We start from the raw sequence: 17,176 nt of genomic DNA, 5'->3' as shown, positions 1-17,176 counted from the left end.
GATATATTAAAACGCAACAAATTAGGTCAAAATTGTTCAATAAAAGGCTGTAGTTGTATGCTGCGTCCCAGCAAAAACATTTCATGGTTTATGTTGCAATAAATATTGTCATGATCAAAACTTACATAGAAATGTTTCAATGGACTTGCTCACCTGTAGTAAAAATTTAAAAGATGGGAAAATATTGTATGTCTTCCAAATGTGGAAAAACATTGATGCAGGACAGACATAGAAAAATATTTGCTGCCACAGTGGCGGGGAAAAATTGCTGCTACACCCATTTCCTCCAGCCCCCAGAAATCGAATGGCTCCCCTCTAACTAAGAGGGGGGGATAAGACAGTCTTTGCTAACTAGAAAAGCCCCTGTACAGTTTGTCATTTCGTTTGTAAGTTCTTTGCTTGTAATGTACTATAACAACAAATATTGAACTGCTCGCAAAAGAGACAGGTACTTAACAGAAAAGAACCCCATTTGATTGAGATTGCTGGTTTTCCAAAATTCCACAAATAATTTTAGAAAGAGCTTATGGGTAAAGATATTATCAATGGCAAAAAACACACAATGAAATTGTCATACATAAAAGACAACCTTTAATCACAAATTCACAGACAAAATTCTCTTTATTCACATCATCTCATGTACCTTCTATGAAAAAAGATGTACCTGCACTGGCAAGAATCATGATTTGGCAGGTGTTTAAAAACACTGATTTTGCAAACAACAGAGGTTAGCAATATATTCCATAATTACATGCATAAATAATACTTTCAGTTTGTGTTGTGTATGTGGACACAGGCATAGAATAGGCAGACACAAAAGCACAACATTTGAAGAGTGGACACCAGAGGGCATACTTAAACATAACCTCAATGGTACTACTCCGGAATAAAAAGGACGTGATGCGTACGCCGTTCTACATACTCAGTACGCCCAAATAATCACGTGATGCCGGTACAAACAAACCCACATGTGTACTGAACGCGTATGGAAATACACGTACGTCTGTGCGCGCGCGCGTTTGCGCACATGGCTTTGTTTGTACCGTGGTCGATGGTCGATTCGAATTCCGGGTTTGGCCTATTGGTAGGCTACAACATGGCGAGGCTACAAATATCAAGTACTATTATGCCATATCAGTAATTGAGGCTAGTTTGAACTTTTATAGCTAAAGGGGTTTACAAAGTTCACAAATCTCAGTAATTGTGAAATAAAGCATTTGATAATCTGACAATACCCTTATAAAATATTTCTCTATCTTTATATCCAAATATGACAGTATTGTGAGCAGCAATTTTTTTTTTGCATTATTTCAGTAGTAAACACAGCGTATAATGAAGTGACCGCTCTGATATCCAGTTTGAAAAGTGTAAAACGTCTTCATCCACTGTAAATTTCAAAACTTTTCTGTGTGCAGGCTCATCTTTGAAATTGAACACAATAACATTAAGCATAAGTAAGGTTCTCATTATTCTTTGTCCATATACAGTAAGATTTTAAAAACTTACTTTATTAAAAGAAGGAAATCTAAGCAAGATTGCTGCACAATTTTCAGGTCACAAATATTTCCGGCCGTCGAAGACAGCAAAGTTTGACCCGTTCATTCCCAATACGCAGGTCCACAAACAACCTTGATTACAATGGGTTTGGGACAAACCATAGTGGTAAAAGGGTTAACCCATACGACACAGAGCGCCATGCAGTGACATAGTGAATCAGAGAAGGCAATACAACAAGCATGTTATGATCACATGGATGCAACCACCTAAAAAACGCTTTCAAGAAGCTTTAAAAATTCCATAATTTCTAAAACACGGCCAGCAATCCTTAAACACTCTGTATAAAAATACACTTGGCTCCAAACTGCATTAGTTCAATACAGCCTTTCACAACATACTGAAACATTTGTATCAAACACGCATCATATCATCCAATCTTTGAGACAGTAAGGCAATCTTGTACTCTGACTGTAAATACTGCAGTTACAAGCTTCTCTCTGTCAGTCTCATCTGTTTTTCACAACATGTTTTCTTCATGATCAGTTCAACTCTATTGTCAAGCAAAATGTAAAATCCTAAATCACTATGCACTATTCCCTACAATAAGAAATTACTGTTCGCAGAGTTTTAAAATGTGAGAACAGGCTGAGCACCTCAGAGGCATTCCTGCCATAAAGCTATCCATTAAAATCATGGCACCTTAATTCAGCCAAAAGCACATATTACATCTTTGACAGTTTACTGGCAAAGCCAAAGGTTAAAAACAAACTTTACACAGACAGAAATTAAGCTGTAGAACTGTAAAACTTGGTAGTCAGGTTACCAGTACATACAAACTATTTCAGTAATTTTTACCAATGATTGAAGGCTCATGGATAATTAATTAATCATAATAATTTTTTTCACAATTGTAATGAAGAAAATTTTCATTCAAATAAAATAAATTTACATTTCTAAAAAAAAACATCAGGCAACTCTATATGATACGAAATATGGTTTTACCACAAAGGGATCATTTTTCACTGAATAAACTGACTTCAAAATCACATAGTACATCATAATATGGTACAATATAACTCCATGACGAAGACAACATGATTGCCAATTGTAATGAAGGAAATCTTCATTCAAATAAAATAAATTTACATTTCTAAAAAAAAACATCGGGCAACTCTATATGTTACGAAATATGGTTTTACCACAAAGAAATCATTTTTCACTGAATAAACTGACTTCAAAATCTCATAGTACATCATAATATGGTACAATATAACTCCATGACGAAGACAATATGATTGACAATTTTGTAAAAGATGTATATCTACAGGTATTTACCATTCAAAGTATGTACAGTCATTGCAAAATATTGTGAACTTTATGATCAAGCAGCGTTTGTTCATTTGAGACTTAACACACTTATTTAGACATGATTTTGAAAATTTGAAAGTCAGATATCTTACAACAATGTTCCACAACTGGGCTCATTGTTGCAGTGTTGGCAAAATTCAGTGATCTGATGAGGATTTCTCAAAAAAAGACGTATCTGTTACCATTTCAAAATCAGCCAATCAAGTACTTGAAGAGTTTTGAAATCCTCCAATCAAGTGCTTGAATAGTCGGAATCAGCCAATCCATAGCTTGGAGGGTTTGATATCAGCTAATAACCCGAGTATTACAACCTACAAAACCCATTTTGATTTTCAGTCCTGAAATTCACGCTTGAAATTGCAAACAAACACCCAAGATAAATATTTTCCGTCTGCCAGATACAAAGTCAGGCAGAATCAGAAGACCAATTGTATTCATTCAATTTCCAAATTGTAAAATCTTCATTGATAAAACTTGTCTCAAAGTTCCTTTCTTTAATTGTATATCAATTTTAAGATACTTCTCTCATGTACAGTATATTTAACGAGTTTAAAAGACAAGCAGGAAATTACTCTTTGTGTAAAATGTGGTGAATAAGTGACTGACAAAGCATTCCACTAAAAGCATGTCACAGTATATACTAAAGGTGACAATTGTCACCCCTCTATGGAGTATCCTTAATATATCTATGCTTAGAGCATAATGACAATTACTCCCCACTTTGCATGTTAGAGGTGTCAAACACCTGGTGAAGGGATTCACAAATCAGCCAATCAGAAGCCTTTAGAGGACAATGATGAGCCTATCAGATCTCTGGATGGTTGATCGGTTCCAGCTCTTCTGTGTACATCCTCAGCGTTGTTTCCATGGTGATCTTCTGGAATTCACGTACGAAGGTGAAGAAATAGCTCAGGAAGGAGATGGCGAGGACCCACTCAAACGCAGTACTGAAAATGTGTTCTGTAAAACCCTGAAATGGAAAAAGCCATGGTTTAAGCATTGGCACAAATAACATTGACCTTTATTCCACAAGGTTGAAAATTCTTATTAGTCTATTTTGTGCCAATGACATATCCAAAAGCGTGAAATATTCAAGTTCAAATGTCCAACTAATAGTAAGTGTAATTTTTTTAGCTGTTTTAACTTGAACAATATCCAAACTCCTTGAGTTGATGATGGAGTTTCTTGGAATTTCCTAGAGTCAGCTCTACACAAGTACTGTAATGTGTAAAACTTTCTCGAGTCTGTGAGGTATCTCTCAAGTCAATGAGTGGCTCATCAAATTGGCCATAGAGGGCGCACTTTTACAGCAGCTAAATTGCTGGTGTTTCAATATTACAGAGGTGTGGTAATTCCAACACAAGATGGTATTCTAAGAGTCCTTAGACATACCGGGCCAGAATTACTTCGTTTGAATTGCAGGCGGTAATGAAGACTTACCCCATCCTCTGGTTTCCATTTTGTCTGATCATCACCATGCCATTTTGTGTTTGCTAGAGCTGCAAATACACTAGCTGGGTCAAAGGTTAAGGTTCAACTGCGCACATTCAAATTAACATTACCATTTGCATTTTCAAGTCTCCATCTTTCTGTAAAGAGCTCTATTAGTTCTTGAAAATATTGTTAAAGCTGCATCTAATTCATGTAGTTTTTTCAACTATTTCCACTGTGAAAGAGAAACTAATATTTTTATTGTAATCACTGAATTTGGAATCGACAGATGGCCATAAGTTATAGTGTAAATGTAACTGACAACTCCATCAAAATCGTCAAGCGTACAAAAATTATGTCATGGTGCGTTAGTCATCCCTGGGAAAGGTAATTAAGATGACAATATATAAAGTTGCATATTGAAGTGATTACTGGGTCAACTGAAAAGAAGATAGCTTGTACACCTGGTGACTTGACCAATCAGAGTACATTGATCATTTTTCAAAATATGTATGGCAATATCTACCCTATCAGCAATGCCAGTGGAGAATCATATTTGAAGTGACAGAATAAATGAATTCCTGGCGTGAATGTCATAGTGTGTTTGCATCTGATTAAGGGATGTTTGTTACACTGATAAATTACATTGCACATAATATGCAAATTTGTGTGCAAATTTCTGTGTGTTTTGTGCACCAAATTTTGTTATATCATCATGGCTGTGCTTGTAAAAACAATTATAGTCTGTGAGTGTTGTACATGGTGGATTCTCAAAATGGCTGTGTACCTGGTACTCCTGAAGAATGTCTCATCAACACTGAACAGCACAAGTGTCTCTTGATTATCTGTATCTGTCTGCATCAGTGTTCACCAAATCCATAGAGCAATTTGTTTTTCCCGGCCTGGTATCAACATAGTCGGGCAGTTTGTTAGTCTTGCAGGCTAATTTGCTTCTCATGTTGTCTGATTTGCTAGTTCTGCAGTCTCGTTTGCCAGTCCAGCAGTCTAGTTTGCTAATCTTGCAGTCTAGTTTACCAGTCTTGCAGTCTACTTTGCTAGTAATAGTCTACTTTGCCATTTGTGCAGTCTAGTTTGCCAGTCCTGCAGTCTAGTCCACTAGTCCTGCAGTCTAGTTTGCCAGTCGTGCAGTCTAGTTTGCCAGTCTTGCAGTCTACTTTGCTAGTAATACAGTCTACTTTGCCATTTGTGCAGTCTAGTTTGCCAGTCCTGCAGTCTAGTTTGCCAGTCCTGCAGTCTAGTTTACCTGTTGTGCAGTCTAGGTTGCTGGTCATGCAGTCTAGTTTGCTAACCCAGACATCTAGTTTGCTAGTTCTGCAGTCTAGATTGCCAGTCCTACAGTCTAGTTTGCCAGTTCTGCGATATACTTTGCTGGTCCAGCAGTCAAGTTTGCTAGACCTGCATAAATTTTTTTACTACATAAGTTTGTTAATATTCAGTGGTTTGCTTGACCATTGCACATGGCAAATTTGCTGATCTGAACAAAAATCTTGTAGTCCCGCACCTCGGACCAATCGTTTTGTTAAAGCCCAATTTACGGAATGATAACACTGGAATGAGGTTAGTACACATATAAAGATGGAAAAAGCAAAAGTCATGGATTATTACTTTTATCTAGATAGTAGGTAGGATACACAACCAGGAGAAACACCGGAATATTACAAAGGATTGTAACATAAACACATGGGAGGTACAGAGGATAGAAGGATACCGAAAACTGCCGCAGCAATGGCAACTATTACGATAGCAATGCGAACACGGTATGTGGAGGAGTTTCCAAAACACGGGTAAAGTCTAGCAGACATCCATGCATGTATTGCACCATAGAGAAGACCAACAGCAAAACACAGAGATGTGCCTATGTGATGTACAACACGGCAATTTGTTTTCTAATGTGAGTGAGAAATAAACAATAAAGTTGAATAACATGTACATATTAATCTACCTGAATATTCAGTAATTAGCTAAAATGAAACATATTTTAACATTCTTGTAAAGGGATTTTAACTGTAAGCAAGAAACACAGGGGTTTTACAGGAAATGACAATGTGTTTAATTGGGAAGGCAAGAGAAAGAAGTCTTTCACTTTTGAGGTGTTAAAACTCCATAAGCTGTATCTTTTGGCTATTTTTTCAGAACTTTTGTTTTGTGGTTGCCCTACACTTTCTGCATTGAATCCCTTAAAATGTAATTTAATGCCAAGTATTTAGCATAATTGTTTTCAAGTCCGGACTAGAATTCATTTGTAAACAATAAACAATGATCAGTACACACATACAAGTTGTGTTGACAAAAAGAATACTTGAAATTTCAGCATGACAACTGGATTAGGGTCAGATACGGTAGTTGATATACAGAAGCAGAATACTGAAAAACTTGCCACAAGTTACAGCTTATGTCCCTTTAACAGGAATTTACTTCATATCTTTGCTCATTACTTCAATACTGTATAAAAGTTATGATATCCGCTCAGTCGCTTAGCTACATGAATTGGAATGTCAGTGTACAATCCCTCACATCCTGGCCACTATAAACTCTCAGACATCAGACATCACACACGTGAAGTCATGAACAAAGGATACTGCAAATCAGAGCTACCAATCCGATAAAAGCCAGCAGAAGTCGAACTCGACGAGTAGATGCTGGCGGATAGCCAACTCTCATTTCACAGGGTATCAATGCATGCATGAATTCATAGACCACACCGCAACCAAAACACATGAATGCACCAAATAAATGAGCGAACAGAATCCTTCCTTCCTGAAAATATCCACAAGATGAAACAGCGTTTGGTCGGTGCAAGTTCTGTACAACTGTTTTTGCATAAATTTTCACTTTTTTTTCGCCAGGTACAACATTGAATCAAAATTGAGGGTTGCTAAAGCCATTGTCTTTATATGATTTTTGCTGGCAAAATGGCAAATCAGTGACTGATGTGTGTGTGTGTGTGTGTGTGTGTGTGTGTGCGTGTGTGTGTGTGTGTGTGTGTGTGTGTGTGTGTGCGTGCGTGTGTGTATATGGTCATGTGTATGACATAGATGCTGCTGTTTGGTGCGCATGACTTTTGTTCTCAAAATATGCGTACATCTGTGTGAGCGTGTACCGGGATATATTTATACCAGCTTGTGTAAGTGGTTATGAGTGTTTGTGGGTAGATGCATGTGCGTGAATGTGCACAGCATACAGCAAACCAGTCCCAAAACAACATGGACAGGTTGAAACACACGATCTGTAGTTGCAGCTCATATCAACCACTTCTAACACACTTCAATTCACATACAAACATGGTTACACATAGGAACGCGTACAGAAACTAGGGGTTAATTTTGGGCGAGTAATCACACCTTGACCAGCATTTTGTACCCACGATCAAATTTACGGTATATACCAGGTTTGCCAAAAGTTGTCCTGTTTCTTGACAAAGTATTTTCATGCATGTCCTAATATATAGAGTATGACGTTTCTCAAGAATGACATTCAAAAACTATGAAATGAGGGTATTTTCCTTCAGAAAACTGTTCTTCCTTGCAAACAGCATGTCTACTCTCACATACACAAAATGTTTCATTATTTCAAGCTGACATACAAGAATGCAACTATTGCGTTGCTTAGTCAGTAGGGGCCCTGGACATTTAAAACACTGGCCTGACAAATGAAACTCAGTTTGTTTACCGAGAGGGAGTTTGCTCTATTTTGATTGCTGTGTCCAAATTACTACTAACCCTGCCATGATTACACCTTGGAGACTGTGTATATCCACCACACTCAATCAGCGTTCAGGTGGCCACAACAGCTGTCAGCATGCAGCAGTTTAAATAAGCAATTTCAGCAACATATCATGTTTGGCGGGGCAGTGTAAAACATAACTGCCAGATTTTTGTTTTTGAGAAGAAGAGAAGAGTTTGAGGTCAGATGAGATGAGGTTCACTTGACATGCATTTATTTCAACAATCCATGGTCACTTAGGATGTTACCACGCCGTTTGATTCACTAACATACAAGCTAGGGGTGCTGGTTTAAATTAAATTTGTTTGTTAGCAAACCACAAAGAGTGCAATGATCAAAATTACTTATCAATGAAATGCAGTGTTAATGCCATGAAAACTGTAATTTATGTGCATTAAAGTTAACAGACCATACCACTGTATTTTAGAACAGTGGGATTATACTGAACCATATCGTAAAGGGTACTTCTTCATTTACTCCTTGTAGACACCCTAACATGAGCATTTTCTCAACATATGAAGAATCGGACCCACTATTCTACGGAAATGCTTGACATTCAGATGAAAAAATGAGTTTTAGTGTGGATTTGTGAGAAAGGATACTGAAGACGAAGCCCAAGGTTGCAAAGAAGCACAGTAAAATCCGAGCTCTGCAAGCAAATATGGTGGCGTGAAAGGGAGCCATTTTGTACGACAGCCATGTTTGCATGTAGCAGTAGACAACACCTGGTCCAAAGCAAAGATTTGCCGCGAATACATGAACTTGTAGCTCATTGGTTTCCTGCCAAGGAAGTATGACATATATTAGCTGGTGGACAAGTGGCAATGGTCAGAACATAGACCCTCGAGAAAAACATTTTTCTCGAGGGTCTATGGTCAGAATAAAATCTTGGAATTCAACAAAAATTTTCAAAAAGAAAGTAAAGAAATCGTTCTCCTTATTATTCAAAAATTGTATTGACTACTTTCAGAACTTGTAAATTGATGAGGTTGCCCTCTAGTGGTGGTTTAATTTGATTATTTCTTTTAAAAAGGCAACATTTCATTCTTAATATATTGGCTTGTAAAATGTAGAAGCAACACAAGCCCTCACAAAATCTTCAAACAGTTTCTCAGAAAAAATTATGTTGAAAGAATGGATTTAAAACCATTTTCTTTGTCTTTTTCTTTTTGTCGTTTTTGATAAAAGTTGTCACTTCTTTCTTGAATCCGGATGTGTATTATAAATGGAAATTTACTTTTGAACAGAAAACATACTTTATGATGACATAGAGAGATGTGTCATGAATGATGATGATGTATATTTTATGATTGGCTGATGATGTAACATTTTCCCATGTGAATGATGCAGTGCAAAATTTGCAAAGATTTTATTGTAGCACTGACTTCATATCCACTAACATTGGACATACAGTCTGCAGGCATTTTAAGGGCATTTGCTAAACTTGCAAGATATTTCACTTCAGCATTTCTTGATCTTAAATGAGAACTTTCACCATGGCAATGATTTCAGAGGAACGCAAAGCAGCAGAGGACAATTCCAACTCACATTCTTCCCTTACTGATTGAAGCTCAAAATAATACAAATCTATTACTTTCCCTTTCACAGCACGCCATACTTACTTGAAAGTTAGCAACCATACTCATTCCCAGGCATGCAAATCCTCCGATAACGAGCGCTATCTTATTTGCTCTTAGAATTGCTGGCGAGGCCTCTCTGTTATACTCCTGGACTTGCTTGTATCGAACATAAATTGTTGCAAATGCTGTAACAAAAGTGACATCACGTTTACAGAATATGATTACCATTCACACAGACATAATTTGTGCTCGCTGAATGTGTTCAGTGTGTGCAACAGACTGGAAGAGCGCCCTCTCTGTTGAGACATTGGTATTTTGCACATGAAAATTATGTTGCATTACAGTTTCACATGAAAAATCAGGTGTATCATGCAAGGTTCAATGCTTTGATGCGAAAGAAACCTGTATGCACTCATCTGTAATTTACTTCTAACCACAAGAAAGTCTGAAATAATTCTAAAAATAATCTCACATGGTGGAGTATGAGACAGATTTTCAACCTGTTCATCCCCACTACCTATAAACAGGCCCAAAATCACCATTGTCAGTAAATGGGTTTGGACCAAACCATGTTGGTGAAAGGGTTAATGATTTCAATGTCATGCCATGGCCACGTCACTAGCTACTTTCTTTTTTTGTGTAATTTGAACATTTTTAACATTTTTGAATCTTATTGTGAAGCACGCTTTGTAAATGTCTGTGTTGCACTCTGACACTTATATACACACTATTCTCTGACTGACTGCGTACTATTGGTTAACAAGTCATCGTTGATGACACAGTCCCCGCTTGTCCATTTTGTTATAATCTTTGGTGTCTAGGTAGCTGTGGTCTAGGTCGCTGTGGAATGACATTGATGCAACGGGTGCATCAGGCCTGTGACTTGCATAATAAAGTAATCTGAGGAACGTTCAATAAATGACTCATCTCTGCCGGTAATGACCACTGAAGGAACTTTTGATTACATCACACATAACGATGCCCTCACTGCCTCTAGTGTCATGACGGCACATACTATACACATGGTTTGGTGGAATTTTCGAAATGCTATGGGATTGGGTATGTTGTTGTAATCAGCCATCAGCCATTTCGGATCATATAATGAAACAATTTAATGTGCACAAGAATGCAGCCATAGTATTTTATCTTCGTATCACGTTTGAACAAAATCAGTCCATCGAGGGACATTGACCTTTGTTTATGTTTCAAGGATATATAAAAATCACACCAAAATTGAAATCAAATGGCTGTCTATTGACCATATGGATCATAGCACAAAATTAGTAGACATGCATATGTATGCCATAGTACTTTATCTTTGTACCAAGTCTCAACAACATTGGTTAAGGAATATTTGCATATGATTAAGCCTCAAAGACATGAAAAAATCCAAAAAAGACCATCGGGCAGAGATATTGGAAAAAATTTACAATCTGGCAGCCATATTGGAACATGTCACGAAGTAAATTGACATGTATGCCATAGTGCTTGATCTTTGTGCCAAGTTTGGACAAAATGGGTGTAATGACCTTTGAATTATGCTTCAAAGACATGCAAAATTCCAAAAAAATGGCAGTTCTGCAGCCATATTGGTACCTATCGCAAGGTTAATTGATACATGCATATGCATGCCATAGTACGTGCTTTGCCTTTGTGCCAAGTTTGAACAAAATCGGTTCAAGGATGTTTGAGTTACGGTTCAAAGACATGAAAAAATCGCAAAAAAATGGCCACCTGTCAGCCATATTGGATCATTTCACAAAATAAATTGGTGTTCATATGAAGGGCATACTGTTTTGCTTTTGTGCCAAATTTGAACAGAATCGGTTCAAGAATGTCTGAGTTATGGTCCATAGACATGAAAAATCGCAACAAAATGGCCGCCTCACGCCCATATTGGATCGTATCGCAATATAATTTGACATGCATGTGTAGGCCATAGTGTTATGCCTTTGTGCCAAGTTTGAACAGAATCAGTTCGAGGATGTTTGAGTTATGGTTCAAAGACACAAAAAATCGCAAACAAAATGGCCGCCTCGCGGCCATATTGGATCGTATCGCAAACTAATTTGACATGCACATGTAGGCCATAGTGTTATGCCTTTGTGCCAAGTTTGAACAGAATCTGTTCAAGGATGTCTGAGTTATGGTCCAAAGACATGAAAAATCGCAACAAAATGGCCGCCTCGCGCCCATATTGGATTATATCGCAAAATTATTTGACATGGATATGAAAGCCATAGTGTTATGCCTTTGTGCCAAGTTTGAACATAATCTGCTCAAGGATGTCTGAGTTATGGTCCAAAGACATGAAAAATCGCAACAAAATGGCCGCCTTGCGGCCAAATTCGATCGTATCACAAAATAAATCGACGTGCATCTGTAGGTCATAGTGCTATGCCTTTGTGCCAAGTTTGAACGAAATTGGTTCAGCAGTGTCTGAGAAACTGTTGATGACGGACGGACGGACGGACGGACGGACGGACGGACGGACGGACGGACGCACAGACGGAACCCAATCTATAAGTCCCCGCCGGACTTCGTCCGCGGGGTTATTGGTTAACAACTTCTATGTTGAACAGAATTTACTATGAATTTTATGCTCATATAACACAAATGGACACAAAATATTGGAATATGGCAACACTGAAATGTGTATGGACTTGTAAAAGCTAGGCCGGTCTGTACATTGCTTGAGTGACACAAGGTCAAACTTGTCAGTTTTTGAAAGGTCGATCAGACACAATTATGATTATTTTCAGACTTTTATATATGAAACCTTTTGAAAGTTATGAAGCACTATCTGCCTGAATTTAATATTATTATTATCAACCATGACATACCCTGACATAATTACCCTAGCAGTAATGACATTTTATAACCAGGCCCTGGTTGACACTAAACCAGGATTAACATTGGCACTCTGCCATTTCTGTCTCTGAAGCTGCATAAAATTTCCACCTATCTTGGGTTTTTTATTGCTTCATGACCTATTTCACCTGGCAATTACATGCACATGTAAAGAAGAACAATACACAGTACAAAAGCATATTTGGAATAAAAAAATACACTTCAGTTCGTTGTAATTCATAATTCACATTTTTTTATATTATAAAATTATCTGGTGCTGCCAGAAAAGTGCGTAGCATGAAGTCTTATACAAGATAAATCTGTAAGACCAAATTGCTTTCTACAGGCCAACTATTTGTAAATATTTTGTCAATTTTTATATATGTAGATCAATTATACTTTTTTCTGATTGCGATAAAAAATTCAATCTTCTGAATATGCTTTACCAAGTCATTAAAGTTTGCAAAGCTCAATTCCTTATCATTACATCTGGATATGTAGATGTACCTTTTTCCAACGAGTATCAAGAAATTAAGCTTTGTGAGGTGAAAGCTATGAAGTCAGATGATCTCTGAATTCAGTGGAATTCTGAGGCCTATGTGTCTTCCATGTTTTACAGTAAAGGTGTTCTACAAATCTTTCACATGGTTGCAGTCAAGGAACAGATGAAGTGACACCTCTACATCCTTACATGAAGTACAAACACTTGAGTGGACTCACAGTGGAGACATTTTGTACAGCAACACACTACCTATCATTAATCCTACCTACGCTTACCTAGAGCTGCAGTTATGTTGAGTAGCTGACCAAATATACAACTTTCGGGAATGTATGTACCAGTGTCACTGCAAGAGTAAAACATTTACACCGTCACTGTAATTTTTGAGGAAGTACACGATCATTCCACAAACAGTTGCAAACAGAGACCATTCTTTATCAGGATATTGTTTCGATTCTGTTAAATGATAATTAACATTTAATATCTCGCTAGTATTGACACTGTCACCGTTTAACATTGATGTTTGATATGCCCATAGACTTGCCTGGCAAAACCAGAATACACATATGGCAATGGAATTAAAACAGTGGTTTTCCTGAGAAATTTGTGTGACTGAGCATGTCAAATCACAAAAAAAGGTGACAAGAATATATTTGAAATGGTATTACAAGCCTGGAAGTAAAAGGGGGGTTAACATCAAGTGAATAAAAGAGGTCTGCAATAAATCAAGCATTAACTAAACATCATGAAATAAACATCCACATCACATCCACCTGTGATGTCATAGGTCACCAGGGATCAAAGGTCAACAGGGTCAATGATAGACTTACCTGATGTAGGGAAACTCAGCTGGTACATGACCCAGTCCTACTGATATACAATACCTACACAGAAAATATAAAGATGAAATCATTTCTTAAGGTAGAACTTGCTTCTGGGGCAGAAAGTCAGACTCTCAAATTTCTACAATTCTTTTCTGATCCTACCACTTGTGGAGGCTCTTGGAGAAAGAAAAACTTTCACCGTCTTAGTTATCCAAAATTTAATTTTCCCCCAAAGAGTCAACACAGGAATGGCAGCCATTTTGAATTTCAAATATTGCAAAAAGTTGGGTAATTTGCTTCCCTATACTTCCGAACTTTGCAAGATGACCCCCAATTTTTATTGTTGATTTGGTGAGAGAATGATTAAAAGTTTCATTCAGGAAAGTTTTAGCAAAAGTTTTAAGTCCTTCACTTTCGAGGCATATACTACCTTAAATATCTTCATAAAGCAGACAGTATCTGAGAGAAGCCTATATCATAGGTTACTGCCATATCACGGCTGTATCACTGTCAATACTGCATTTGGTACACCAGATATCATATATTGAGCAGGAAATCAAAGACAATTTGAAGGAAAAATATTTCTTCAGCATTCCAAACACACAAAGTTATCCTCTAAAGGACTTTGACATCATATGTGGAATATTTTTGCCAATTAATAACAAATTATTGAACTTAAAATCGTCTCTGTGGTCAGCAGAATTTTACTCCTTTCTCTCGCTGTAGGTTATCATTCACAATTGCCATACTGAGCTTGGATGAAAGTGTGCTAAATTTTTATGATGAACTTGACAGTGTTTTCGTAAAGGTTTAGGAAGGTAAATGGTGTAGAAACCTTGTTATCATTTCTTTCATTGCTTGATGTAGTTGTATTTGTTGTCTGATATTATTGTATGGATATTCTGAGTGGAAATTTCAGTATAATTTATTTGGGTTCCAGCCTGAACAAAAATACCGTACTGCTTGAGGATGAGTCATCCTCATGTGGTATTTTTGTTCACGCTAGAACCCAAATAAATCATACTGGAGTTATGAAATAATCTTCAACAAGTTCAAGTTTGGTTTGAAAAGTTATTCAATTTCTTTCATATGAATACTATTCATAGTATAGATATTTACTATAAAGTAACAAAATTACACAAGCTAGTACTAGTATTTTGGACGTCAAATTTTGGAGACATCAACAAAGATAAACATACACAAAAAATAATTGATGCCATATATCTCACTTGGCACATACCCAGCATATATAGATAGATAGTTGATATTATAGGAAATAGCACAGATTAAATAAAATTGCTATTTTGCCTGATGGATTCTTGCTGTGTCAAGGCTGAACAAGGAATGCTTGGTACTTACGATATTGTAAATGTTGCTGCCACCATGATAGCCAGTGACATTGGGAGCCATCCCATGCCAACACAGAACCATGACTTGCACATTTTGTGGGCGTGGGATTTCTAATTTTCACAGTTTCTGCATTGAAATAAAAAAATATGTAATGGCGTTCATCAATGATGTTAATCATTAATTTCATTGAGCCTATTCTTTGCAATAGTTTGGAGGAGCCAATAGAAAAGGGCTGGGAAAGCATTATTTAGATTTTGTAGACGTGTATTTAAAGCAGGGTTCTTGGATGATGTGTTTTTACCAGTCCACCATTCCTGCAAAGTCCATGGAAACTGCACAGTGTATGTATGTATGTACCAGGGTTAATAAAATAGTTTATCGTATACCTCCAGCCATGTTCTTTCATAACGGTATTGGAAACTACATATTTATCATTCCATAAGGTATGTGATACAACCTTTATGGCTATGATATGGGTTTTGTGGACCTTGGTTGTACGGCGTATGGGCCCTTGCATGCTTGGGCCCTTTTATCTTACAACCTCAGTCCAAAATAAAACTGTATCACGGCCATAACAATTTATATCATGCAAAAGCATGTACATAGAATGGATTAATTTCTCAAACTGCCAGCCTATGTGATGCAATTTTACACGTCATAACATTCCCTGTGAATGTGAAAAAAGAAGCATTATTATCGTAGTGACTTTGCAAGTATAGATGCCTTGATGGAAAGTAACTTTACTGTAACATGGATTTGTGTACTTCCACTGTGTCTCTTCCCTATGTTGTTATTTACATGGAGCACGGAAAATTCTGTCCCCCTCCAAGTTTCAGACTGGAAAGTACAGAAGTTAACTTTTTATTCGCATTTCAACCATTTCCCTTCAAATTTCATAAAGTCACGAATGAAAAAATAGTAAAAGAATAAATTTACCTCGAATTTTAATGGAATTTGGAACTCAAAATGACTATAATTTGTGTCTCAAAGCGAAAGTAAAACATGATTTCGTTTTCACAAACAGAAACATGATCGAGGGTTTCTCAAGAGTAAAAGCACGTTCCAAAACATACTTTGAAGTTACGGTATAAAGAAGTCCAAATTATGTGAATGGGGCACTGTGCATTTAGCCAGTACATAAACGAGCGAGTATGGGACAGGATTTGATTTCCGCAGATTTCGATTAAAATTTTAAAAACAAGGAATATATACATAATCCTGTTCTAACATAGATGTCCTGATGTTTATGTACTACTACTATATGTACAAGTAGTGGCCGATGATAGGCCCCGGGTAACGTTTACATAACATTGCTATATAATACCAAGTGTTAAAATGCGCTCCAGATACACAACTGAATTTCTTGCACTTACCTTCAGCTCAAGCAAATTTCAACATCACCGCAGACAACAATTTATCAAGCAAGTACACGCCAGTTCCGAAAACGATCGCTTTTTACAAACCGCGAAAGCTAGACAACCGTCTTTGAAACGAGCTAGCAGGTACACATTGAGTCAATGGCACGTGATTGTCATAAGGCTCTTCGATCATGCACGCAGAGTATTTCACAACTGGGGTTGAATTTATGACCTTATTGTTGTGGTTTCGGTGAACTGTGCTCCTATTCAAATGTACGGCCTATTCTACTGATCTTCCTCCTTGAAGACAAGACCATTCCCTTCAATTCTGGAAACTGTCTGCAGTGAGGTTCGCTCTCTCCAAAACACTGAAACCGAAAGCTGCTAGAAATTCAATGTGTTTAAGACTGTTTAGGCAGACAGAAAAAAATCAACGGTATGGCTCCTTTAAATCATGTCTGCGCATACGCGTATGCGCGTACTGTTGATTTTGCAGATCAAACAATAAAGTTGGAAAAGAAAAGCGCATGCACCTAAGCTAAGTGACACCACATGAAATATTGTGAACGGGTACGCGGGTTCGTGTTCTGCAGAAGTGAGTGGCTTGTCACGTTACGTCAAGTGAGGATTTTCGAGTCAAAGGTCAGATTTACCCTGATGATAACCGATACGGCG

The 17,176-nt window shown here is 37.3% G+C and overlaps 1 protein-coding gene across 2 annotated transcripts; it reads right to left on the bottom strand.

Moving 5' to 3' along the window:
- Positions 1-1,605: 1,605 nt before the first annotated feature.
- On the bottom strand, positions 1,606-17,011 carry LOC139129816 (DNA damage-regulated autophagy modulator protein 2-like). 2 transcript variants are annotated; one of them, XM_070695508.1, is made up of 8 exons: positions 16,517-17,011; positions 15,153-15,269; positions 13,800-13,853; positions 13,248-13,315; positions 9,663-9,805; positions 6,897-7,074; positions 4,306-4,379; positions 1,606-3,835 (listed from the first exon to the last, which is right to left on the bottom strand). In XM_070695508.1, the coding sequence occupies exons 2-8, from the start codon at positions 15,233-15,235 to the stop codon at positions 3,671-3,673; spliced, it is 765 nt and encodes a 254-aa protein (XP_070551609.1). In that variant the 5' UTR covers positions 15,236-15,269; positions 16,517-17,011; the 3' UTR covers positions 1,606-3,670. The 2 variants fall into 2 exon arrangements, with proteins under 2 accessions (XP_070551609.1, XP_070551602.1); XM_070695501.1 differs by lacking the exon at positions 6,897-7,074 and adding an exon at positions 8,643-8,820 and having other exon boundaries at positions 16,517-16,999.
- Positions 17,012-17,176: the final 165 nt, after the last annotated feature.

This window comes from Ptychodera flava, chromosome 1 (genome assembly GCF_041260155.1).
Source record: "Ptychodera flava strain L36383 chromosome 1, AS_Pfla_20210202, whole genome shotgun sequence".
Classification (NCBI taxonomy): Eukaryota; Metazoa; Hemichordata; class Enteropneusta; family Ptychoderidae; genus Ptychodera; species Ptychodera flava.
This window is presented reverse-complemented; position numbering and strand designations above follow the sequence as displayed.

Coding starts and splice junctions, on each gene's coding strand:
- LOC139129816 (XM_070695508.1), bottom strand. CDS start 15,235: ATGTGCAAGTCATGGTTCTGTGTTGGCATGGGATGGCTCCCAATGTCA. Junction 13,854..15,152: donor GCAGCAACATTTACAATATC/GTAAGTACCAAG, acceptor TTTTCTGTGTAG/GTATTGTATATCAGTAGGAC. Junction 7,075..9,662: donor GTATGGTTGCTAACTTTCAA/GTAAGTATGGCG, acceptor GGATATTTTCAG/GAAGGAAGGATTCTGTTCGC.